Raw genomic sequence first — 24950 nt, 5'->3', positions numbered from 1 at the left:
TTACAGGAATTGTGTACAGATCCTTGTGACATAGATCTGTGCATTATCATGCTGAAACATGAGGTGATGGCGGTGGATGAATGGCACAACAATGCTCCTCAGGATCTCGTCACGGTTTCTCTGTGCATTCAAATTGCCATCAATAAAATGAAATCATGTTCGATGTCCATAACTTTTATTTCAGCTCAAGAAACATGGGACCAGCAACTTCACATGTGCTTCTTTTGTTTATATTACATTTCGACACTATACTGTGAATGAAGACAAATAGTGTACCTCTATACGTGTACAGTACTATACTCTAGTATGTTCAAACTGGTACTGAACTGAGAAAAATGTTTGACCAATGTACCATAATGTAGAGCCTCATTCTCCTGATCCATACCCTGTCTTCTTCTTCCTCTCCTCCCTGCAGGAACTTCAAGACCCAGGATGGAGGGATGATGGACGGAGGCCAGAGATGGATGGAAGAGGAGGCTCCGCCCAAGAAACCAAGGGTGAGAATGAGAAAGGAGAGAGACATTTTGGGTCAGAAGGCTCACAAGTTGCATACCAGCCTGATGTATTTAGCTAGTATCTAAACATCTCCTCTCCCCCAGACTGAGGACAAGCCCCTGCTGCCACTGGGTGTGGATGGAGGAGTGGACCGACGGGAGTGGACTTTACAGCACCACAAGGCTGCTGACATCTCTCTCACTCCACCACAGGCTGATCTGGAAGCAGACTGCCTTGATGTCAATGTCAAAGGACCAGGTAGAGTTTAAGGTTGATTAGGATTGTTGTCAATCAAGTATAAGGATTGCCCTTGGTGTAACTGTATAATTCTTTACTCTGAACCAAATTGAAAAATTATCTTCCAGATGGCTTTACCCCCCTGATGCTGGCTTCTCTACGAAACGGGGGGGCGTCTGATTGCGGCCTGCAGGCAGAGGAGGAAGAGGAGAGTGGGGGAGATGAGCCGGGACCCAACGTCATCTCAGACCTCATCACCCAGGGTGCAACACTCATAGCCCAGACAGATCGCACCGGGGAGACGGCACTCCACCTGGCTGCTCGCTATGCCCGGGCCGATGCCGCCAAAAGGCTGCTGGATGCCGGGGCAGATGCCAATGCTCACGACAACATGGGTCGCACACCTCTCCACGCTGCTGTGGCAGCCGATGCCCAGGGAGTGTTCCAGGTAAGAGGCTTGAAAGACACTCTTACTAGAGCAGTTGATTAACTAGTGCTGGTACTGTGCTCACATGGGCAAAGGTTTAAAAATCATATTGAGCTTATTGAGTTAACACTCTGTTCCCTTCTCAGATCCTGATCCGTAACCGGGCCACCGAGTTGGATGCCAGGATGAACGATGGCACCACACCTCTGATCCTGGCTGCCAGGCTGGCTGTGGAGGGCATGGTGGAGGAACTGGTCCACTGCCACGCGGACATCAATGCTGTCGACGACCACGGTGAGCCCTGGCATTGTTTTTACATGTAAATTGTATATCAAGGGTCTCCAACAGGTTGATTGTGAGCTACCAGTAGCTCGCAGCCCACCTATGAGTAGCTCGGGGAAAAAATCTGAAAGTACATGGAATTTTTCACGTGCTCCACCGCAAAGTATCATGAACAAGTATCAGACACCCCAAGGTCCCAGCTACTATCTAATCTATGCAACATTGATATTATCCCACCCCTGGTTAGCCACTATTGGCTTAAATAGCCAAATCTAACACTATCTGCCAATTAATTTCCAGCAATATTGCCCCAGTCTGTCTGTGTGTTATGTGCTTTTGTCTACCACTCCATGTGTAGCCAGTTGATGTGACAACTGTCTTGTAGGTTGACCGAAAAATACTTTCCCCAAATCCTCCTCAATTAAAAGTTAGCTGCAAAGTAGGCTTACCAGGCTTAAGTATATATTTTGTATCTATTGTTATTTGCTAACTTTGCCATGAAATTAGCGTTAGCAGTACAGAACCATCGCTAGACCGGCACATTAGATGGAACATTCCTCACTCATTAGATGTGCAATTAAAGGGGAAATAAACAAAAAAATGTAAATGTGTTAGTTTTCTTCCAGACCCCAAAAATGTGTCTTCCGGTGTGATTTAAGCATTGACATGGACTCAGAACATCCAATTTCATTGTTTCTCTATGAACAATAGTACTTTTGAGTGAAAAACTAACTAAATCTCAAACCAGGAAAAATAAAACTGAGAACATAATTGAATATGAAACTGCATTTGGGGGGGGGGAATAACAGATTTTATAGGGCCCCCTTAGAGTTGTTTATGAACCATTATTTTACCAGGTATATTGGCAGAAAACAGTGCACTACTTTCTATTGTATACTAAGGACCTGGGGAAAGAGTTGTAAGGGAGGAGAGAAGAATGTGCCAAATTGAAAGTTTAAAAAAAATGTTGCTCTCATGCTAGAAAAGGTTGGAAAGACCCCTGTATGTTTTTACATTATTTTATACAGTTAATCACATTGGGATGAGAGACTTGTCCTAAACTGAGACTAACTGTTCAGTAATACTGTACATAGGAAATATTGTTTCAGCCATTTTCTCACTGAGTGGTGCCATACAGAGCAAGAAATAGGGAAACAAATAGGAATGGAGTCCAATTACCATTATAGTACGATTAGAGCTGGGTCTTTAGTTTACGTTGCGGTTTTGTCATTTGCATTTCCTTCATGCTATTGCTCGAGAACCATACCAGAGCAATTTGCATATTTGTCTCAATGACCAGTATTCTTCTCACTCTCTCTCTCTCTCTCTCTCTCTCTCTCTCTCTCTCTCTCTCTCTCTCTCTCTCTCTCTCTCTCTCTCTCTCTTCTCACTCAGGTAAGTCTGCTCTGCACTGGGCAGCTGCTGTGAACAATGTGGAGGCCACCCTAGTGCTGCTGAAGAATGGAGCCAACAGAGACATGCAGGACAACAAGGTTTGTATTTCACATCCCCGTCTTGTTTTACACAAGTTTTCCTAGCTCAAACGTAGCTTTTATGTCAAGCTTTGTCCCGTATTCTATCACTTTAGTATCATTTTTTATTAGCTCTGTACATTTACATGTCTTCATGGGTTGTTTTGCCTGTTATGTTCCTCCAGGAGGAGACCCCATTGTTCCTGGCAGCCAGGGAGGGTAGTTTTGAGGCGGCCCAGGTTCTGCTGGACCACTACTCTAATAGGGACATCACAGACCACCTGGACCGGCTGCCCCGTGATACCGCGCAGGAGCGCATGCACCATGACATTGTTCGTCTGCTCGATCAGTACAACCTGGTCCACAGCCCTCACAACGGCCCCAACCACATGGGCGGGGGAGTGGGACACTCCCTGGTCTGTGGGGGCAACGGAGCGGGCTACATGGGCATGCGGCCCGGGCCCCACGGCAAGAAGAGCAGGCGGGGCGGGGTGAAGGTTGGAGGTCCTGGCGGAGGTACAGCCAAAGAGCTGAAAGACATGAAGGCTAAGCGGAGGAAGAAGCCAACAGGAGGAGAAGGGCCTGCAGTGGGAGCTGTTGGAGGAGCCAGTGGCAATGGCACTAAAGCTGCAGGAGGGCTGTCAGAGAGCTCAGTCACCATGTCTCCTGTGGACTCCCTGGAGTCTCCACACTCGTACACAGGAGATGCTGCCGTGGCATCCAACACGGCCAACTCTCCTCCTCTCCTGAGCAGCCCCTCCTCTAGGCCCCTGCTGCCTCCCGTCAGCCACATGCTGGGCCAACAGCAGAGCTGGCTGGGTTTGAAGCATGGATACGGCGGCCACATGTTCAGCCTCCTTCCCCAGCAGATGGGTAACGGCCATTCTGGTATTTCCCAGCACCACGGCCAAGGCCTGCTCACCCCCATGAATGTCACCATGAGCCGAGAGCAGCTGCCTCCCATCGTTACCTTCCAGATGATGGCACCGGGGGGCGGGCAGTCCCTGCTGAAGCAGCCCCAGCCTGGGCAGGTGCAGTCACAGGGGCAAAACCAAGGCCAGCCCCGCTCTCAGCAGGGCCCTACTCACCTGCACTGCACCCAGGGCATGATGTACCAGATGCCCGGCGTGGGCCTCCAGCACAGCCTGTCCCACAGCCTTCCCCATTCTCACGGCCTGGCCCACAGCCACGGCATGGTGCATGACGGCCAGTCCCGCCAGCAGCTCCCTCCATATCAGGCTATCCAGAGCCCCGTGGATAAGTACCCCACCCCTCCCTCTCAGCACAGCTACGCCACCGCTGGCTCGGAGGGCACCACCCCAGGGCACCCGGCTCACCCGCCCAGTGAGCACCCGTACCTCACCCCCTCCCCCCGAGTCCCCTGACCCCTGGTCCTCTTCCTCCCCCCACTCCAACTCAGACTGGTCTGACGTCACCACCAGCCCCACCCCCCCTGGGGATCCCCCATGCACTGCCGCCTCCCCGCCACACACATATTCCGGAGCAGCCACAGTCCCAGCAGACGCAACAGAACCCCCAGCAGCCTCAGCATGGCAACATGCAAGTGTTTGTATAGATGAGGACTCTCTTAAAGCGCTCAACTCTTAACATTTTTGTTGATCTTTGTAGTTAAACTACAAAACTTAAACTCTTATCCGTCACTTCTTTCATAATTTGTTTTTGTCTTATCGTCTCTCTGGTTACAGTAATCACTTTTACACTTCATTGTTACATGCTTTTCTTACGTTTTGCACTTAAAGATAGAGTGTATAGTCTGGTTTGAGCATTGCTAACTAAAACCAAAAACTGTTTGAGTACCTTGGACAGTTTGAAAGTGACTGATCATCAGAAATCAAACAAGGAACCAGAGCCAAACAGTGATCATGTCATGTAAGGAAAATGGACTGTTCAAGAAGGCACCAAGACAGAATCAACATTAGATATTCTTCATTTGGCTTAATCGGCTTCTTTGTGTCATCCCTTTTGGGACGTTTCTTTTGGCTGAGCCTTATTTTTGAAATTTTTGAAGGACATATTTGCTCATTTAACATTTTATTGTTTTCATTCACTTTGTTTTATGTAGACCTGCCAATGACATACTAATGTTTCGTTGAAAATTAACTCTACTTTTTATATGATGAGTCCGTTCACTTATGTTAAGTTGTGTTCTTTAAGCAAAAAACGTAGGATGTGTATTCTGGAGTGTTTCTTAGTAGGATGTGGTGAGGCTATTTTGAGGGGCTGTCGTCGTGTGGTTAGCAAGATACACACAACCTAAAAACATATAGATACATCTCCAATGTTTGGTTCTAAGCTAAACTGTGGTGTAAATAGTTGTCATATAAGTCACTGTATTCTTTTGCATTCTTGCTTCTGTTACAGTGTAGCCTCTGTACTCCCCCACACCCTGGGAGGGATGTTAGTAAGTTGTGGCTGTGGTGTTTCTGTGTCAGGAGAATCTGTGTTACTGAAGAGTTTAACATTTATGGTACGTTTATGGATTCAAAAAGAATATATGGTGACTGGTGAAATACCAGATGAAAGAGAAGGACATAATTGGATGTTGCACTATGTCTCTCTCTATAGATGGTCTTTCACCATAGGGGTTTCACTATGGTGTGTGCAATACGATGAATATGCTTTACACCACCAAGCCAACCACCTTAGTAAGTCCCCACTGTTAAAGAACAAGGTTTGACTATGAGACCTGTTACTTTTACAGCTGTTTTTACTATTCTATTTTACATGAATATTGTTGTATATTATCACTTCTCTCAACAGTTTGACTGGTTCTGAAGTTGTACTTTTTTTGTTTGATATGGCAGTTGCTTTTTCCCCAAAATCATTTAATCGCCTTTTTGCTCAATTACAATCAGTGTATTGGTGCACCTTCTTTAATTGTTTTGTGATTCATAAGCCAAGTCTGAATATGTTTAAGATCTTTGTTTTGTAATGAATATTTTTGTTTTCGTAATGTTTCTCATATGAGCACAGCCTTGTGACCACTCTGTGACTACAGACAATCATTGTTTGTTTCTATTTTGCACCGTTAAATGGTACATCAATGTCTCCAAGACCAAATTTACTTGTTAGCCAAAAACTAATTGCAAATCATTGTATATCCACAACATTGTTCACAGTTTAAAGTGTTGATTGGAAATGTTGCATTTGGACGTATTGTCTATTCAAAGTAGATTGTCACAATGTATTCTAGATTCATGCATTTTGACAGAGCAAGATCCAAATACACACACTCACACCTGACAAGGTGATTTGCAGTCAACCATTATAAGTCTGTTATAAGGTATATTGTTTTGTGAAAAGTGCCTCCATAAGTAAACCACAAACCAAAGTCATTTCCCGTTCCCCATCTCTGGCACTTAATATCCTCCACTACAAATGACTTCCAATGTGCTATCTCTGAGTCCAGGCCTTTTGGCTCATTGGACCATCAATCCACGTGATCAAATCAGCAGAGCTCATGGAGCATGGTATTTACACTTAAATGCCTCATTATTCAAGGCTATTTTTTACATGCTGTATATAAACTATTTTTGTATGTTTATTGTTCTTTATTTTTCTGTTAACCATATACATGTTATATGAATGAAGTAGTTTCCCCTCATGTTTGTATAATGTAGAAGGTGCCTGTTTATAAAGAACAAAACCTATCTAATTGAAATAAACTAAACAAATGATCAAGTGCATATTATATACATAAATAAAGTCAGACTTTTCAGATCCATCTGCCTATTGTGCATGTGTCATTCTTTCATGGTTATTCACATGAATTGTTTTAAGAAATGAAAATAAATAAAAATGGTTTAATTACAACAAATTGTGCTCTGTATTACACTGAACAAATTCAGTGATAAAGCAATCAATTCAAAGCATTGATATTATGCTGCTTGGCAGACAATTTTATCCAAAGTGACTTACACAGTTTAAATGTATGCACTCACTGTACTGTATGTGATCTCTGGGGGCAGTGAAGCCATAACTTTACCAATGGAGCCAGGAGGAACACGCAGGATGTAAACCATCGTTGCCTCAAACCACATTTCATGTGACCTTACTTGCCAGTATGAACATACTTGAATGATGCCTGGACAGAAATCTTACATATAGTAAAGACCCGATTATTCTAAAACTCAGACAATGCCACCACAGTTTGCAGCAGAAACCTGTCCACCGGATTGAAATATAATGAATTGTATTTCTATGGTCCACCCATCCAGCAGACGGCAGTAGAGAGCGGGCTGAAGGTTAGTTCTTAGTGTTCTGAGCAGATGAGGAAGCAAAAATACCGTACAAGGAAGTAAAATAATACGAAATGCTTTTGACTTAGCTATGTCGTTGCAACTTTAGACTAAATACTGTCATAACGCAGACAACAATTACGGTATAATGGACAACAACATCGGTATGAAGGGGCAATGGTAGAATCCCGTTGCTGTTAGCCAGCCTGGGTCAATGGACGCGAGGACTTGAACTGTGGATAAGTTACCTGGCTAGCTACTAACAGACAGATGAGCTCATTAGCGAGCGCTACAGCTCTCGCTTGAAGAATTACAGCTCAAATTCAACAGCTTTTGTATTACCTAGCTAGCTTTCCAGTGCTACCAGGTAGGTCTGCTAGTCTTGCACTATCAAACTGTATGAGATTGGGTCAGTCTCGAGCTAGTCTTGCCTGCTTCCTTGTTGATGAATGATTAGACACCTGCGCTAGCTAGCCAACTTTCTTGGAATGTGTCACTTGCTTTGACTGTAATCAAACTGAATTAAAAGTTGAAGTATTAAGTTGATCATTGAATGGTTAGCTTTCTGTCATTTGTTCAATGTAGCCTGACTTGTTTTGTCTAATCCTCATTGAAAGGGATTCTCCAATCATGAGAAGGTCCAAACGCACCTCTCACACTACAAATGAAAGGTAGTTCGTTTTTGATGGTCATGGAAACTGTCAGTATGGCATTTGCTGGTGCCCTTGATCTTGTGGACAAAGAGAGGATTGTGTGTTGTTGTTTGTTAGCCAGCAGGAGGAGGCCAGCTTGGCTGCCGGGCTACAGTGTCAGTGTGAGCAAATGTTTCTTCACAGCCACTGAAGCTTACTCCAGTGCCAGACCACAGGAGCAAAAGAGTTGCAGCCATTTGGCCCATCGGTCCTTCCTTTGAATGTTTTAAGACTGTCCCCTCTCCCTGCAGACTGACTCCCGTCTGTCCCCAACATGGCATCCTCCAGGCTGAAGTACCTGTCTCTGGGGGTGCTGGTGTTCCAGACCACCTCTCTGGTGCTGACCATGCGCTACTCCCGCACCCTGCAGGGGGACGGTCACCGCTACCTGGCCTCCTCGGCTGTGGTGGTGGCTGAGTTCATGAAGATCATTACCTGTTTGCTGCTCGTCTTCAAGGAGCACAGTGAGTGGTCTGGATAGAGCTGCCTACTTCCCATCTGCAGTATAGGAAAATAAGACTTTGTGTTTATGTATAAATTTAGGCCTAGAGGAAGACTCATGGAAGGGTTATGCAAGTTATAGCACGGTATCTAAGTTTCCCTCTATTTACACCTCTCTCCTGTATGGCACAGGCTACAGTGTTCGGGCTCTGAGCAGTATTCTGAGGCAGGAGATAGCCCACAAACCTATAGAGACCCTGAAGCTGGCCATTCCTTCTGGGATCTACACCCTACAGAACAACCTGCTCTACGTGGCTCTGTCTAACCTAGATGCTGCCACCTACCAGGTAGAACAACCTGTTATGGAGTGTTTGTCTCACCATCTCTACACACAATGCCCCATAATGACAAAGTGAAAACCTGTTTTAGACATTTTTACAAATGTATTGAAAATTAAATGCACAAATACCTAATTTACATAAGTATTCACACCCGTGAGTCAATACATGTTAGAATCACCTTTGGCAATGATTATAGCTGTGACTCTTTCTGGGTAAGACTCTAAGAGCTCCTGGATTGTACAATATTATTCAAGGTCTATCAAGTTAGTTGTTCATCATTACTAGACAGTAATTTTCAAGTCTTGCGATAGATTCTCAAGACGATTTAAGTCAAAACTGTAACTAGGTCACTCAGGAACATTCAATGTCGTCTTGGTAAGCTACTCCAGTGTATAGTTGTTCTTGTGTTTTAGGTTTTTGTCCTGCTGAAAGGTGAATTTGTATCACATTGTCTGTTGGAAAACAGACTGAACCAGGTTTTCCTCTAGTATTTTGCCTGTACTTAGCTCTATCCCACTTCTTTTTATCTGAAAATAACTCTCTAATCCTTGCCAAGTACAAGCATAACCATAAAATGCAGCCTGGTCTCATAGACTACACATAACATAGAAATTGTAAATCCAGAACAGTCAAATTAGTATGATATGTTACATTTGGTATGGTTACATAAGACAGACACTAACTTAAAGCAAAAACTAACTGACAACTTTAGCAATTTAGCTAATTAGAAACTTTTAAACTACTTACTACTTTTTAGCTACAGCTTCGATTGCCCTTTGCTTGAATTCCCTCCAAAAAAATCCTCACTGAGTACATTTCAGGTCTGCTGAGTGCAAACTTGAACGTTGTGAAAATTCTGTGCAACTTCCAGCGCATAGAGGTTGTACCTGCTTTTAAGTTAGATTTAACAGTGGCCAAGAATGCTATTGTGGCTATTTGATCATAATGTTGGCCTACCATAAAAAGCAATGGTAAAAATGCATCTCATAACATTTTAACATAGAAATAGCTGTTCTATCATTCAGCCTACAGTAGCAGCCAATGTGTGGTGTTCAATGTAGGCCTACATTCCATGAGACATTTGAAAGAAACATGATTATGATTTTTCAACGCTGATACCGATTATTGGAGGACCAAAAAAAGCCTATACCGATTAATCTGCCAATTTTTTTTATTTGTAATAATGACAATTACAACAATACTGAATGAACACGTATTTTAACTTAATATAATACATCACTAAAATCAATTTAGCTTCAAATAAATAATTAAACATGTTCAATTGGGTTTAAATAATGCAAAAACAAAGTGTTGGAGAAGAAAGTAAAAGTGCAATATTTGCCAGGTAAGAAAGCTAACGTTTAAGTTCCTTGCTCAGAACATGAGAACATATGAAAGCTGGTGGTTCCTTTTAACATGAGTTCAATATTCCCAGACGTTTTAGGTTGTAGTTATTATAGGAATATTTCTCTCTACCGTTTGTATTTCATTAACCTTTGACTATTGGATGTTCTTATAGGCACTTTGGTATTGCCAGTGTAACAGTATAGCTTCCGTCCCTCTCCTCGCTCCTCCCTGGGCTCGAACCAGGAACACAACGACAACAGCCACCCTCGAAGCAGCGTTACCCATGCAGAGCAAGGGAAACAACCACTCCAAGGCTCAGAGCGAGCGAGTGACGTTTGAAACGCTATTAGCACTCGCTAACTAGCCAGCCATTTCACTTCGATTACACCAGCCTCATCTCGGGAGTTGATATGCTTGAAGTCATGAACAGCACAATGCAAAACGCACGGAAGTGCGGTTTGAATTAATGTTTACGCGCCTGCTTCTGCCTACTGCCGCTCAGCCAGATACTTAGATGCTTGTATGCTCAGTCAGATTATATGCAACGCATGACACGCTAGATAATATCTAGTAATATCATCAACCATGTGTAGTTAACTAGTGATTATGATTGATTGTTTTTTATAAGATAAGTTTAATGCTAGCTAGAAACTTACCTTGTCTTACTGCATTCGCGTAACAGGCAGTCTCCTTGTGGAGTGCAACAAGAGGCAGGTCGTTATTGCGTTGGACTAGTTAACTGTAAGGTTGCAAGATTGGATCCCCCGAGCTGACAAGGTGAAAATCTGTCATTCTGCCCCTGAACAAGGCAGTTAACCCACCGTTCCTAGGCCGTCATTGAAATTAAGAAGGCGTTCTTAACTGACTTGCCTAGTTAAATAAAGATTAAATAAAGCGGCAAAATCGGTGTCCAAAAACACAGATTTCAGATTGTTATGAAAACTTTAAATCGGTTCTAATTAATCGGCCACTCCGATTAATCGGTCGACCTCTACTTGACATTAACCTGTTTATCCACTTGACCTTCAGACAAGGAGGAGGCTGATATTTTTTTTAATTTGGTGCAAGAAACCACTTTACAAAGTAAAACGCATTATTACAGACAATCAGCCAAATTTTGGTACCCACTGCATATTGGTTACTTACCTTATTCAAGGCTGTCTCAAAATATAACACTGCCCCTTTAAGGCAAAAAAATAGCTCTTTACCTGACTCGCTTTTCAAAGATGTGATTTTGGGAAAGAGGTCATCTTAATGGGAGATTTTAACATTAATTATGAAGACAAGTGTTGTAGGAAAACCCTCAAACGGATCACTAATACCTTTGACCTTACACAGCTAGTTAAAGGGCCAACCAGGGTGACTTGTTGCTCTAAAACACAGATTGATTTGGTGTTCAGTAATAAACCAGAGAGAGTGACTAAATCATTCAATATGGTTACTGGGCTGTCTGATCATAATCTGACACTTATAGCCAGAAAACGGTCTAAGAGCAGGTTTAACCTCTCTACTGTCAGAAAGCCGGATCAACTCAGAATACCTAAGAGTGAATTAAACTATTTTGAAAAAGCAATTAAGGGAATAAACTGGAATGATCTCTTGTCCTATACAGATGTGGAAGCTGATAGTCAGGTTTTTCTATCCACAATCCAGACTACAATAAATGGCTTCCTAAAGAAAATCAAATCCAAACCTGGCCAAAAGAGCACTCTTCCTTGGCTAAATGGAGAAATCTGGAAATTGATGAAAGAACGAGATTATGCTCTAAAAACAGCCCTAAAATCTAAATTAGAGCATGACAGACGTAGGTTTACCATGTTGAGAAATAAGGTGATAAAAGAAATCAGACAGGCCAAGGCAAACTTTTTTTATTAACATAATTGGTGAAGCAAAGGGAAATTCTAAATTGATATGGGAGAATATAAAAAAGTTAACAGGGAAAGACCATAGTAACACTGCAAAAAGACTAGAAATCATGGTGAATAACAATCTAACACAGGATGCAGTTGAAATAGCAACAGCCTTCAATTCCTACTTTATTGAGTCTGTCAGGTTACTGACACAGAACCCCTCCACTGATTTCTTGGGCTCAGTGCTAGTGAATGACACTCAACCTGTCTTCATCATAAGGGAGGTTTCTGAGTCAAAGGTGAACAAGGTGATTAGCTCACTAAAGAACTCTAAAGCCAAAGATGTGTTTGGGATGGACTCTACCTTTCTTAAAAACTACAAAGAGTCACTCATTGGCCCCATTACTAAGGTCACCAACACATCTATTGGTCTCGGTGTGTTTCCAAGGGTATGGAAGTCGGCCATAATTAACGGCCATCTTTAAATCAGGCGACCCTGCTGATGTGAGTAACTACAGGCCCATTAGTATACTACCTGTGATGTCAAAGGTTGTTGAAAAGTGTGTAGCAGAACAACTGATTGCCCACCTCAACAACAGCCCCTTCACATTACACTCCATGCAGTTTGGCTTCAGAGCGAAACACTCCACAGAAACGGCCAACTGCTTTCTTCTGGAAAATGTGAAGTCCAAGATGGACAAAAGGGGTGCTGTTGGGGCTGTGTTTCTGGACCTAAGGAAGGCTTTTGATACTGTTAACCATGATTATTCTCATCACAAAATTGTCCAAGTTCAACTTCTCCCCTGATGCCTTGAGATGGATGAAATCATAACTTGAAGGCAGAACTCAGTGTGTCAGAGTGAGCAATGAGCTGTCGCCCACTTGTAGCTATGATGTGGGCGTGCCCCAAGGGTCAATACTGGGGCCCCTCCTGTTCAGCCTGTACATTAATGATCTGCCTTCTGTCTGTACTGGGTCTGAAGTTCAAATGTATGCAGATGATACAGTGATATATGTGCATGCAAAGAGCAAACAACAAGCTGCACACAAACTCACTACTGTAATGGTCCAGGTTACAAAGTGGCTCAGTGACTCGTGTTTGCATCTCAATGTGAAAAAAACTGTTTGCATGTTCTTCACAAAGAGGGCAACAGATGCTACTGAGCCAGATGTCTATGTGTCAGGGGAGAAGCTCCAGGTGGTATCCGATTTTAAGTACCTTGGCATCATACTTGATTCCAACCTCTCTTTTAAAAAGCATGTGAAAAAGGTCATTCAAATAACTAAATTCAATCTAGCTAATTTCCGATTTATACGAAATTGTTTGACTACAGAGGTAGCAAAACTGTACTTCAAATCTATGATACTCCCCCATTTAACATACTGCTTGACTAGTTGGGCCCAAGCTTGCTGTACAACATTAAAACCTATTCAGTATGTCTACAAACAGGCTCTCAAAGTGCTTGATAGGAAGCCCAATAGCCATCATCATTGTCACATCCTTAGAAAACATGAGCTCTTGAGTTGGGAAAATCTTGTGCAATACACCGACGCATGTCTTGTATTCAAGATCCTTAATGGCCTGGCTCCCCCTCCACTCAATATTTTTGTTAAACAGAATACCCAGACATATGGCAGCAGATCCAAAAGGTCTGACAATAGAGGTGACTGTATAGTTCCCCTAAGGAAAAGCACCTTTAGTAAATCTGCATTCTCTGTGAGAGCTTCCCATGTCTGGAATACACTGCCATCAGACACGCATAACTGCACCACATATCACACTTTCACAAAATGCTTGAAGACATGGCTAAAGGTCAATCAGATTTGTGAACATGGTCCCTAGCTGTGTGTTGCCGCTTTCCATGTTGTCTGTTGTCTGTAGCTTGTGAGGTGTGGAAACACTTTGTTGCTTTTATGAATTTTGTCTTGCTGCTTTTTGTTCTATGTTGCTCTGTCTGTATGCTATGTCTTGCTTGTCCTTGCTTGTCCTATGTTGCTATGTCTATGGTGCTATTGTCTATATTGTAATTGTTTTTAATAACCTGCCCAGGGACCGCGGTTGAAAATTAGCCGGCTGGCTAAAACCTGCACTTTTACTGAAACGTTGATTAATGTGCACTGTCCCTGTAAAAATAAAAAATAAAGTAAATGGCACAGATCCATATAAACGATGGTCTATTTGCATATTTGGCTACTGCAGTGCTGATTGTTTATGCTGCACTGGTCTGTGTAGAATATGTCAATGCATATGGAATCCTACTCCCATGCATTATGCCTACAACAATCTCGTGCATTGTTAGTTTTGTTTTGGTATGTTGCGTTTAAAAGTGGCTAATATTGCATTTATTCGATGAAAATTGCTGCAGATTTTCACCTTGTCAGCTCAGGGGATCCAATCTTGCAACCTTACAGTTATCTAGTCTAATTGATAGTGTTAACAGGGAAAACGCTCAAAAGTGCTACCAACGTTTTCTGAGTCAAGATCACTTTTTGAGTCGAAATGCAGGCCGAGATCTAGCCTATGCAATATTAACCAATTACAAACAGTACTGTAACAATTAGGTTGTTGTAGTAAGCTATAGGCCCAATACATGATCACCGCATATTGGCTTTGCTTGAATTACCCTACCAATGCATTGTTGTTTGGGCCATTTTTAAAAATTATATTTCGACGTTTGAGGTAGGTTATATGATCACATTGGCAATAGATCTGTTGTTGTATTCCTTGAAGCACAGCTGAGTGTGCATGCATAAAAAAAATTTAAAAAGCTTTTCATTTGTATTTTGTTGGTCTAATGGTCAGTCTAATGGGAGAGAGCAGCAGACTGAGGGGCCGCCTCAACATCCTTCCGCTCTCCCTTACCAAAAAGGGACACCGTCTTTCAGCTGATGGCGAAACTTAAGTCGGATCTCATTATTTCTGCCTCCTGCACAAATTAATGTTACGCCTATGAACAGAGAAAGGGAAATATTCCTCGACATTAAAAAAGAACCAAGATGCTAATAATAACAACGTAAGCCTATAGACTTTCCTACTCATTTACAGTACATTCGGAAAGTATTCAGACCCCTTGACTTTTTCCACATTTTGGTACGTTACAGCCTTATTCTAAAATGGATTAAATTGTTATTTTTCCTCATCAATCTACACAGAATACCCAATAATGACAAAGCAAAAACAGGTTAAGACATTTTTGCAAATATATTAAATAAAAAACAGAAATATACATTTTACATTAGTGTTCAGACTCTTTACTCAGTACTTTGTTGAAGCACCTTTGGCAGCAATTATAGCCCTGTATTTGGGAAGAGTCCCATTCTTCTCTGCAGATTCTCTCAACCTCTGTCAGGTTGGATGGGGAGCGTTACTGCACAGATATTTTCAGGTCTCTCCAGAGATGTTAGATCGGGTTCAAGTCTGGGCTCTGGCTGGGCAACTCAGCCAGACTTGTCCCGAAGCCACTCTTGCATTGTCTTGGCTGTGTGCTTAGGGTCGTTGTCTTGCCCCAGTCTGAGGTCCTGAGCAGGTTTTCATCAAGGATCTCCCTGTACTTTGCTCTGTTTATCTATCAGATTCCCTCAATCCTGACTAGTCTCCCAGTCCCTGCTGCTGAAAAACATCCCACAGAATGATGCTGTCACTACAATCCTTCACTGTAGGATGGTGCAAAGTTTCCTTCAGACGTGACGCTTGGCATTCAGGCCAAAGACTTCAATCTTGGTTTCATCAGACCAGAGAATCTTGTTTCTCATGGTCTGAGAGTCCTTTAGGTGCCTTTTGGCAAACTCCAAGTGGGCTGTCATGTGCCTTTTCCTGAGGAGTGGCTTCCGTCTGGCCACTCTACCATAAAGGCCTAATTGGTGGAGTGCTGCAGAGATGTTTGTTCTCCTGGAAGGTTCTCCAGGAAGGTACTCCCATCTCCACAAATGAACTCTGGAGCTCTGTCAGAGTGACCATCAGGTTCTCGGTCATCTCACTGATCAAGGCCCTTCTCCCCCGATTTCCTCAATTTGGCCGGGCGGCCAGCACTAGGAACAGTCTTGGTGGTTCCAAACTTCTTCCATTTAAGAATGATGGAGGCCACTGTGTTCTTTGGGACCTTCAATGCTGCAGAAATGTTTTGGTACCCTTCCCCAGACCTGTGCCTAGACACCATCCTGTCTCGGAGCTCTACGGACAATTCCTTCGACCTCATGGCTTGGTTTTTGATCTGACATGCACTGTCAACTGTGGGACCTTATAGAGACAGGCGTGTGCCTTTCCAAATCCTGTCCAATAAGTTGAATTTGCCACAGGTAGACTCCAATCAAGTTGTAGAAACATCTCAAGGATGATCAATGGAAACAGGATGCACCTGAGCTCAATTTACAGTCTCCTTGCGACGTTTCTGAATACATATGTAAATAAGGTATTTGTTTTTTTCTGTTTTGTGTGTAGATGAGATTTTTATTTTTATTTTTATCTATTGTAGAATAAGTCTGTAACAAAATTTAGAAAAGGGGTCTGAATACTTTCCGAATGCACTGTATTACTGCTGCAGTGCTTGTTGTAGCGCAGTGGAAATGGGAAGAATGTGCATTTTATGGATGTATTTAACACTTTTATAAAAGTGTTGACAGTGCTGAGTAAGAACTTAAACATGAACTCACTCATAAAAACAGTAGCTTTTTGCTGTATTCGTTGACATGGTTTTAAAATCTCACAGTATCAACTTTGCTGTAGCTTTCTTTTATGCCTGCTAGTTACTGCAGAGACGGTCATCTGAGCCATCCGACTGGCCAGCGGTAGGCCTATGGTGCACTTGATTTGCTCTCCGGGCACGTCGGGAAGGCAGAGTTTGTACCTTCAGACACGTGTAATGGTTCAAAATGGCAACAATTTGCCTATCTGGTGCGCAGGGCAGCTGAATCGGGTGCACCTACCGCCAACATCCCCAGACTAAATAAAAAGATGTAGGAACACAAGGCTTTTTATCATTGGGTATTTTACATACATTTTTGGTGATTGACTAGGAATGCTTTGGAGATCGACCACTGGATCGTGATCGACCAGTTGGTGACCACTGCTCTAGAAAGTTGAGTGAAGTTCAGTATCGTGCTTCTCTCTGTGGGCTGATATTTCTTCTGCGCCACAGACTCGGGGCTACTGCGTGCTGCTTTAGAGGGAACATTGTTTGCAACTACTTAGCATGTTCGCTAACCCTTCCCCTAACCATAACCCTTTTAGCTAACCCTTCCCCCTAACCTTAATCCTTTAACATAATACAATACATAATACTAGCAAACATTAGCCACTACAAATTGGAATTTGTAACATATCATACAAAATGGATGCTGGACATCCAAAAATGAATACATACCATACGAAACGTAACATACTCCATTTAGTATGATATATCTCGGATTTACGTTTACAGAATAATACGAAATCTTCTGAGACCAGGTTGTAACATGATGAAGCCATCATCATACTTGAAAAAATAAATAGTTGGGTTTGCCCCAAATATACCACTTTGTCTTCAGGACATAGAGTGAATTTCTTTGCCACATTTTTTGCAGTTTTACTTTAATGCCTTATTGAAAACAGGAAGCATGTTTTGGAATATTTTTATTCTGTATAGAGTTTCTTATTTTCACTGTCATTTAGATTAGAATTGTGGAATAACTGCAAGGTTGTTGATCCATCCTCAGTTTTCTCCTATCACTGCCATTAAACTCTAACTGTTTTAAAGTCATCATTGGCCTCCTGGTGAAATCCCTGAGTTTCCTTCCTCTCTGGCAACTGAGTTAGGAAGGATGCCTGTATGCTTGTAATGACTGGGTGTATTGATACACCATCCAATGTGTAATGAATAACTTCACCATGCTCAAAGGGATATTCAATGTATGCTTTTTTTTTTTTTTTCCAGTCTACCAATAGGTGCCCTTCATTGCGAGGTATTGGAAAACCTACCTGGTCTTTTTGGTTGAATCTGTGTTTGAAACCTTACAGATAATTGTCTTTGTGTGGGGAAACAGAGTCATTCAAAATAATGTTGAACACTATTGCACACAGTGAGTCCATCCAACTTCTTATGTGACTTGTTAAGCAAATCTTTACTCCTGAACTAATTTTTAGGCTTCTCCATAACAAGTGTGTTTGAATACTTATTGACTCCTTTCAGCTTTGAATTTTTAATTAATTTGTTACAATTTCAAAAAAACATTCCTGTTTGACATTATGGGGTATTGTGTGTAGGCCAGTGACAAATAGTAAGTTCAGGCTGTAACACAACACAATGTGGAAAAAGTCAAGGGGTGTGAATACTTTCTGAAGGCACTGTATTAGTGTCTGGAATAGTATATTTTTTATGGTGTCCCCTGTTTTCCCCTTGTCTGTCTCCACCAGGTGACCTACCAGTTGAAGATCCTTACCACAGCTCTCTTCTCAGTGTCCATGCTGGGCCGGAGACTGGGTGTGTACCAGTGGCTCTCCCTGCTCATCCTCATGGCTGGGGTTGCACTTGTGCAGGTAAACTCTACTCTTAACTCCTTTACAATCTACCTTTTTTTTTTCAAACCTGCATTTTACACACTCCAGTATGTCTCTGTGTGTCCAATGTCTAGTGGCCCTCTGAGTCCCCTGGGGACCCTGAGAAGGAGCAGCTGTCTGCGGGGTCCCAGTTTGTTGGCGTGGCGGCGGTGCTGGTGGCCTGCTTCTCCAGTGGCTTTGCTGGTGTTTACTTTGAGAAGATCCTCAAAGAGACAAAACAGAGTGTCTGGGTCCGCAACATCCAACTGGGTCAGTATGAAACGGTTCTACTCTACTAGGGTTGTAAGGGCACTTGTTCCAGTTTTCCGTCCCAGAATTACTCTGTTATTATCAATTAAATATTATTTATGACAGAGCTCTAGTACTGTGTCTTTGAAGTGAGTTCTTAGTGTTCCTTCCTCCTCACTGAAACCCTGCATTTTCTCTGTGTCAAATGAGTCTTCCTGCTGAGTTTTTTATTTTTATTTTTTTACAGCCGAACATGTGAAGCGTGTTAATTCTCCTGTGATTAATTTCCTGGTGTGAACTTGTGCTAGTTTTCTGTATAGAGTTTCAGCATCGAGAAAATGCTGCATTCATCCTCATACACATTGGATGAGACTAGTGTTTTAACATTAATGTCTATGGATGTAGACATAGTTTTTTTCAGTCAATCACTGCAGGTTATTGTTTTTGGTGAAAGCTGGCAGGGTTACGTTAAATCCATTTTCCTATCATTCATATTCAGTTCAACCTCACATCATCTGACCTGTTTGTCTGTGTGTAGGAATGTTTGGCCTGGTGTTTGGTCTGATGGGGATGTTTGCGTACGATGGGGAGAGGGTCCAAGAGTCTGGGATGTTCCAGGGATACAACACAGTCACCTGGATAGTGGTGGCTCTGCAGGTACATCTCACTATTATTTGTTTTTACTTCACCTGTGAGCTGCAGGTCAAATGTAGTCAGTATGTACTGTTAGTTCACAAGCTACAAATGTGAAGAAATGGTGTTGTTAGATTCTAAATAAACAGAGTAAAACTCACAGACAACTAGTAAAGATCAAACCAAGTTTATTCACCCACTGGGTCACACCGCTGCATAAGACATATTTACACAAGCACTGGTATTTAAACCGTCCTATGCTGAGGCATCTCACACATCTGGACAGCCAATACATCTCTGTTGCTAGACAGGACTTTAGTGATGCCTGTTCTTTCTCACTTCATCTGGCTTGACCTGACCTTGGCCCAAATTCCTCACTCCTCCCCAACTCACGGCTGTCCTGTTGACTTGTACCAGACTGTGGCCCTTCTCTCCATAGGATACCTGAACAATTACATGTTCTGACAGAATGTAAACATTCTGCGTTCCCCTTTCTCCCTCAGTAACATGGAATATGGACATTTCAAGTTTAAAAGTCAGAACCAGTCGTGGCCAAAAGTTTTGGGAATGACACAAATAATAATTTCCACAAGGTTTGCTGCTTCAGTGTCTTCAGATGTTACTATGGAATACTGAAGTATAATTACAAACATTTCATAAGTGTCAAAAGCTTTATTGACAATTACATGAAGTTGATGCAAAGAGTGAACATTTGCAGTGTTGACCCTTCTTTTTCAAGACCTCTGCAATCCGCCCTGGCATGCTGTCCTGACTGATGGCAGCCCATTCTTGCATAATAAATGCTCAGTTTTTCAGAATTTGTGGGTTTTTGTTTGTCCACTCGCCTCTTGAGGATTGAACACAAGTTCTCAATGGGATTAAGGTCTGGGGAGTTTCCTGGCCATGGACCCAAAATATTGATGTTTTGTTCCCCGAGCCACCTAGTTATCACTTTTGCCTTATGGCAAGGTGCTCCATCAAACTGGAAAAGGCATTGTTCGTCACCAAACTGTTCCTGGATGGTTGGGAGAAGTTGCTCTCGGAGGATGTGTTGGTACCATTCTTTATTCATGGCTGTGTTCTTAGGCAAAATTGTGAGTGAGCCCACTCCCTTGGCTGAGAAGCAACCCCACACATGAATGGTCTCAGGATGCTTTACTGTTGGCATGACACAGGACTGATGGTAGCGCTCACCTTGTCTTCTCCGGACAAGCTTTTTTCCGGATGTCCCTAACAATCAGAAAGAGGATTCATCAGAGAAAGTGACTTTACCCCGTCCTCAGCAGTCCAATCCCTGTACCTTTTGCAGAATATCAGTATGTCCCTGGTGTTTTTCCTGGAGAGAAGTGGCTTCTTTGCTGCCTTTCTTGACATCAGGCCATCCTCCAAAAGTCTTCGCCTCACTGTTAGAGGTCGACCAAGTATGATTTTTCAACACTAATATCGATTTAATTTTTATTTATTTATTTATTTGTAATAATGACAATTACAACAATACTGAATGAACACTTTTATTTTAACTTAATATAATACATCAATAAAATCAATTTAGCCTCAAATAAATAATGAAACATGTTCAATTTGGTTTAAATAATGCAAAAACAGTGTTGGAGAAGAAAGTAAAAGTGCAATATGTGCCGTGTAAAAAAGTTCCTTGCTCAGAACATATGAAAGCTGGTGGTTCCTTTTAACATGAGTCTTCAGTATTCCCAGGTAAGAAGTTTTAGGGTGTAGTTATTATAGGAATTATAGGACTATTTCCCTCTATACCATTTGTATTTCATTAACCTTTGACTATTGGATGTTCTTTATAGGCACTTTAGTATTGCCAGTGTAACAGTATAGCTTCCGTCCCTCTCCTCGCCCCTACCTGGGCTCGAACCAGGAACACATCGAAACCCTAACCCCTTGCAGAGCAAGGGGAACAACTACTTCAAGGTCTGAGTGAGCGCTTTCACCGATTGAAACGCTGTTAGTGCGTACCCCGCTAACTAGCTAGCCATTTCACATCGGTTACACCAGCCTAATCTCGGGAGTTGATAGGCTTGAAGTCATAAACAGCTCAATGCTTGAAGCATAACGAAGAGCTGCTGACAAAAGCACGCAAGTGCTGTTTGAATGGATGCTTACGAGCCTGCTTCTGCCTACCACCGCTCAGACTGCTCTATGAAATATCAAATCATAAACTTAATTATAACATAACACACACAAATACGAGCCTTAGGTCATTAATATGGTCAAATCCGGAAACTATCATTTCGAAAAATAAAAAACGTTTATTCTTTCAGTGAAATATGGAACTGTTCCATATTTTATCTAACGGGTGGCATCCCTAAGTCTAATTATTGCTGTTACATTGTACAACCTTCAATGTTATGTCATAATTATGTACAATTCTGGCAAATTAATTACAGGCTTTGTTAGGAATAAATGGTCTTCACACAGTTCACAATGAGCCAAGCGGCCCAAACTGCTGCATATACCCTGACTGCTTGCACGGAACGCAAGAGAAGTGACAATTTCCCTAGTTAAAAGAAAGTCATGTCAACAGGCAATATTAACTAAATATGCAGGTTTAAAAATATATACTTGTGTATTGATTTTAAAGAAAGGCATTGATGTTTATGGTTAGGTACACATTGGTGCAACGACAGTGCTTTTTTCGCCAATGAGCTTGTTAAATCATCACCCGTTTGGAGAAGTAGGCTGTGATTCGATAAGAAATCAACAGGCACCACATCGATTATATGCAACGCAGGACACGCTAGATTAATAGTAATATCATCAACCATGTGTAGTTAACTAGTGATTATGTTAAGGCTGATTTGTTTTTTCTTAAGATAAGTTTAATGCCAGCTAGCAATTTACCTTGGCTTCTTGCTGCACACGCGTAACAGGTAGTCAGCCTGCCACGTAGGCTTCTTGTGGAGTGCAATGTAAGGCAGGTGGTTAGAGCGTTGGACTAGTAACCGGAAGGTTGCAAGATCGAATCCCCGAGCTGACAAGGTAAAAATCTGTTCTGCCCCTGAACAAGGCAGTTAACCCACCGTTCCTAGGCAGTCATTGAAAATAAGAATGTGTTCTTAACTGACTTGTCCAGTTAAATAAAGGTATAAAAATGTTTAAAAAATCATCCACAATCGGTGTCCAAAAATACAGATTTCAGATTGTTATGAAAACTTGAAATCGGCCCTAATTAATCAGCCATTCCGATTAATCGGTCGACCTCTACTCACTGTGCATGCAGATGCACTCACACCTGCCTGCTGCCATTCCTGAGCAAGCTCTCTACTGGTGGTGCCTCGATCCCGTAGCTGAATCAACGGTCCTAGCGCTTGCTGGACTTTCTTGGGCGCCCTGAATCCTTCACAACAATTGAACCGCTCTCCTTGAAGTTCTTTATGATCCGATAAATTGTTTATTTATGTGCAATCTTACTGGCAGCAATATCCTTGCCTGTGAAGCCCTTTTTGTGCATAGCAATGATGACGGTACGTGTTCCCTTGCAGGCAACCATGGTTGACAGAGGAAGAACAATGATTCCAAGCACCACACTCCTTTTGAAGCTTCCAGTCTGTTATTCAAACTCCATCAGCATGACAGAGTGATCTCCAGTCTTGTCCTCGTCAACACTCACACCTGTGTTAACGAGAGAATCACTGACATGATGTCAGCTGGTCCTTTTGTGGCAGGGTTGAATTGCAGTGGAAATATTTTGGGGGATTCAGTTCATTTGCATGGCAAAGAGGGACTTTGCAATTAATTGCAATTCATCTGATCACTCTTCATAACATTCTGAGTATATGCAAATTGCCATCATACAAACTGAGGCAGCAGACTTTGAAAATTAATATTTGTCATTCTCAACATTTTTGGCCACGACTGTACAGTTTTAATGGAAAATTCTTGCACTTTTAATCATGTTGAATGAATATTGCCATGCCTCTTGACTAAGGTGCTATTGCTTGATCTCGTTCCAATTGTGTGAGCTTTGTAGTATTATAGTGTCCCTTTGCCCACTGCTCATCCAGTCCATATCTGGTGTGTGTTGCTCTAGGCACTAGGAGGGCTGGTTATAGCAGCTGTCATCAAGTATGCAGACAACATCCTGAAGGGTTTCGCTACGTCTCTCTCCATCATTCTGTCAACACTCATCTCCTACTTCTGGCTGCAGGACTTCGACCCAACTAGGTTCTCACGCAACACACACATTCTCTCTTGAGACGGGTTATTTTAATTACCTAATTGAATGTCGTTTGTCTCTGACACGTGTAATGCTGTGTCTTGTCTTGTGTCCTCTCCAGTGTGTTCTTCATGGGTGCAGTGCTGGTCATCACGGCCACCTTCCTGTATGGCTACGAGGGCAAGCCCTCCCCCAACCCCAGTCGTGCCTAGGGGACATCGCAGAGGGGGGAAAAGGAGGTCCGAAAAAGAGATCAGGAAAAGAAGATATGAGAAGAAGAAAGTGGAGAGGAAGAGAGAAGTGGAGTGAAGGACTCTAGACTAGTGGCATTGAGATGGGCCTCTTGACACCATGAAGTGCATCAACTATGAAATGTGACCAGGAAGTAGCCAGACAAGGCTGTTCCTCACCATGGTTACCACTACAGAGAAATACACCCATGAGAAATAGACCCATGAGTCATGACCAAGCTGAGCATTGTACTGGTCAGCCAGCTTACCGCACTGGGCCAAAACTAGTTGGGGTGGTTCCCCTGTCTTAATGTTACTGTCATCAGCTAAATCATGAAGATGATGGGTAAACAAAGACACCATAATGTTCACACATGACTTGTGACAATAGTCCAGATGTATTGGACTCCACAGACTTACTGATGACATACTGATGAACTATGTTGCTGTCTCACTGCTGTAGAGACTGTTTGTGGGTCGTTCCACAAACTGTGTGCCTTTTGCGCCCCTTTGATATTTTAAGTAAACATGGTACACCAATATTACATTTTTAAAAGTCTTATGTTAATTGAAGTGCCCTTTTGTGTATATACTGTATTTCTAAAGATTATTATTTATTTAATGTGATTAGTTATTAATTTACATTTTTCCCAAATTTTAAGGTCAACCCTGTTACCTGAACTTCATTCTCATTTTAAATATAAAGAAACACTGAACATCTAATTGTCAAACCATATAGTGTAAAAAAAATCTGGTTCTACTCTTTTTGGCCATTTTCTGTCACAAGGGGATTTATGGCTGTTTTTGAGATTAAATCATCAACCCTGTTACTTTAATTGGCCTTTACTATAGTATATTTTTGAGATGGGAAATTTTGTTTTTATTAAGTTGAACATGTGGTCTTTGACAGAGTGTTAAATTATGTGAAATCAAACACTTTTTTTCCCAAGTTACACTACTCAAAAGGCACCCAATTGGTGAAACGACCCTTGTACTTTTCCTCTCCTTGTCACTTGATTTGTTATTTGGGGAAGCGGGTAAGAATGACTTTGTTACTGTATTTACCAATCATGAGGAACGCACATCCATAAAGAAAATGTGTCCTACATCAAAGATGAGTGTGTCATTTAGAAACTCTACAAGTGCTCTGATCCAAGAGATGCAAACACAATCACACTCATGCTCTCCCTATTATATCTGACAATAATACATCTTCTGAGTGCATATTGTGCATGAGACCTATAGCTCAGAGGATGAACTGATTCCACTGACCCTCTGTCAACACCGAAACATGAATACGC

The 24950-nt window shown here is 42.2% G+C and overlaps 2 protein-coding genes across 2 annotated transcripts in view; both read left to right on the top strand.

Moving 5' to 3' along the window:
- notch2 (notch receptor 2) overlaps window positions 1-6658 on the top strand; it is a 61320-nt gene extending 54662 nt beyond the window's left edge. Inside the window, 8 exon segments of the mRNA XM_046300953.1 lie at window positions 416-497; window positions 600-753; window positions 861-1180; window positions 1306-1453; window positions 2837-2934; window positions 3099-4283; window positions 4285-4362; window positions 4364-6658. Of these exon segments, the coding sequence (XP_046156909.1) occupies window positions 416-497; window positions 600-753; window positions 861-1180; window positions 1306-1453; window positions 2837-2934; window positions 3099-4283; window positions 4285-4362; window positions 4364-4489 (2191 nt within the window). The 3' untranslated portion in view covers window positions 4490-6658.
- A 526-nt stretch (window positions 6659-7184) lies between these two features.
- On the top strand, window positions 7185-24757 carry slc35a3a (solute carrier family 35 member A3a). Its single transcript, XM_046300951.1, has 8 exons — window positions 7185-7539; window positions 8116-8328; window positions 8498-8652; window positions 18232-18354; window positions 18450-18624; window positions 19142-19260; window positions 23294-23427; window positions 23541-24757. The coding sequence occupies exons 2-8, from the start codon at window positions 8139-8141 to the stop codon at window positions 23629-23631; spliced, it is 987 nt and encodes a 328-aa protein (XP_046156907.1). The 5' UTR covers window positions 7185-7539; window positions 8116-8138; the 3' UTR covers window positions 23632-24757.
- The last annotated feature ends 193 nt before the right edge of the window (window positions 24758-24950 follow it).

Source organism: Oncorhynchus gorbuscha, linkage group LG15 (assembly GCF_021184085.1).
Source record: "Oncorhynchus gorbuscha isolate QuinsamMale2020 ecotype Even-year linkage group LG15, OgorEven_v1.0, whole genome shotgun sequence".
Taxonomy (NCBI): Eukaryota; Metazoa; Chordata; class Actinopteri; order Salmoniformes; family Salmonidae; genus Oncorhynchus; species Oncorhynchus gorbuscha.
Note: the sequence above shows the minus strand (reverse complement) of the source record. Positions and strands in the feature narration are given on the sequence as shown.

Excerpts from the sequence above, each read along its gene's own strand:
- slc35a3a (XM_046300951.1), top strand. The coding sequence starts at position 8,139 with ATGGCATCCTCCAGGCTGAAGTACCTGTCTCTGGGGGTGCTGGTGTTC. Across the intron at positions 8,329-8,497 it reads GCTCGTCTTCAAGGAGCACA|GCTACAGTGTTCGGGCTCTG; the intron begins GTGAGTGGTCTG and ends TGTATGGCACAG. Across the intron at positions 19,261-23,293 it reads GGATAGTGGTGGCTCTGCAG|GCACTAGGAGGGCTGGTTAT; the intron begins GTACATCTCACT and ends GTGTTGCTCTAG.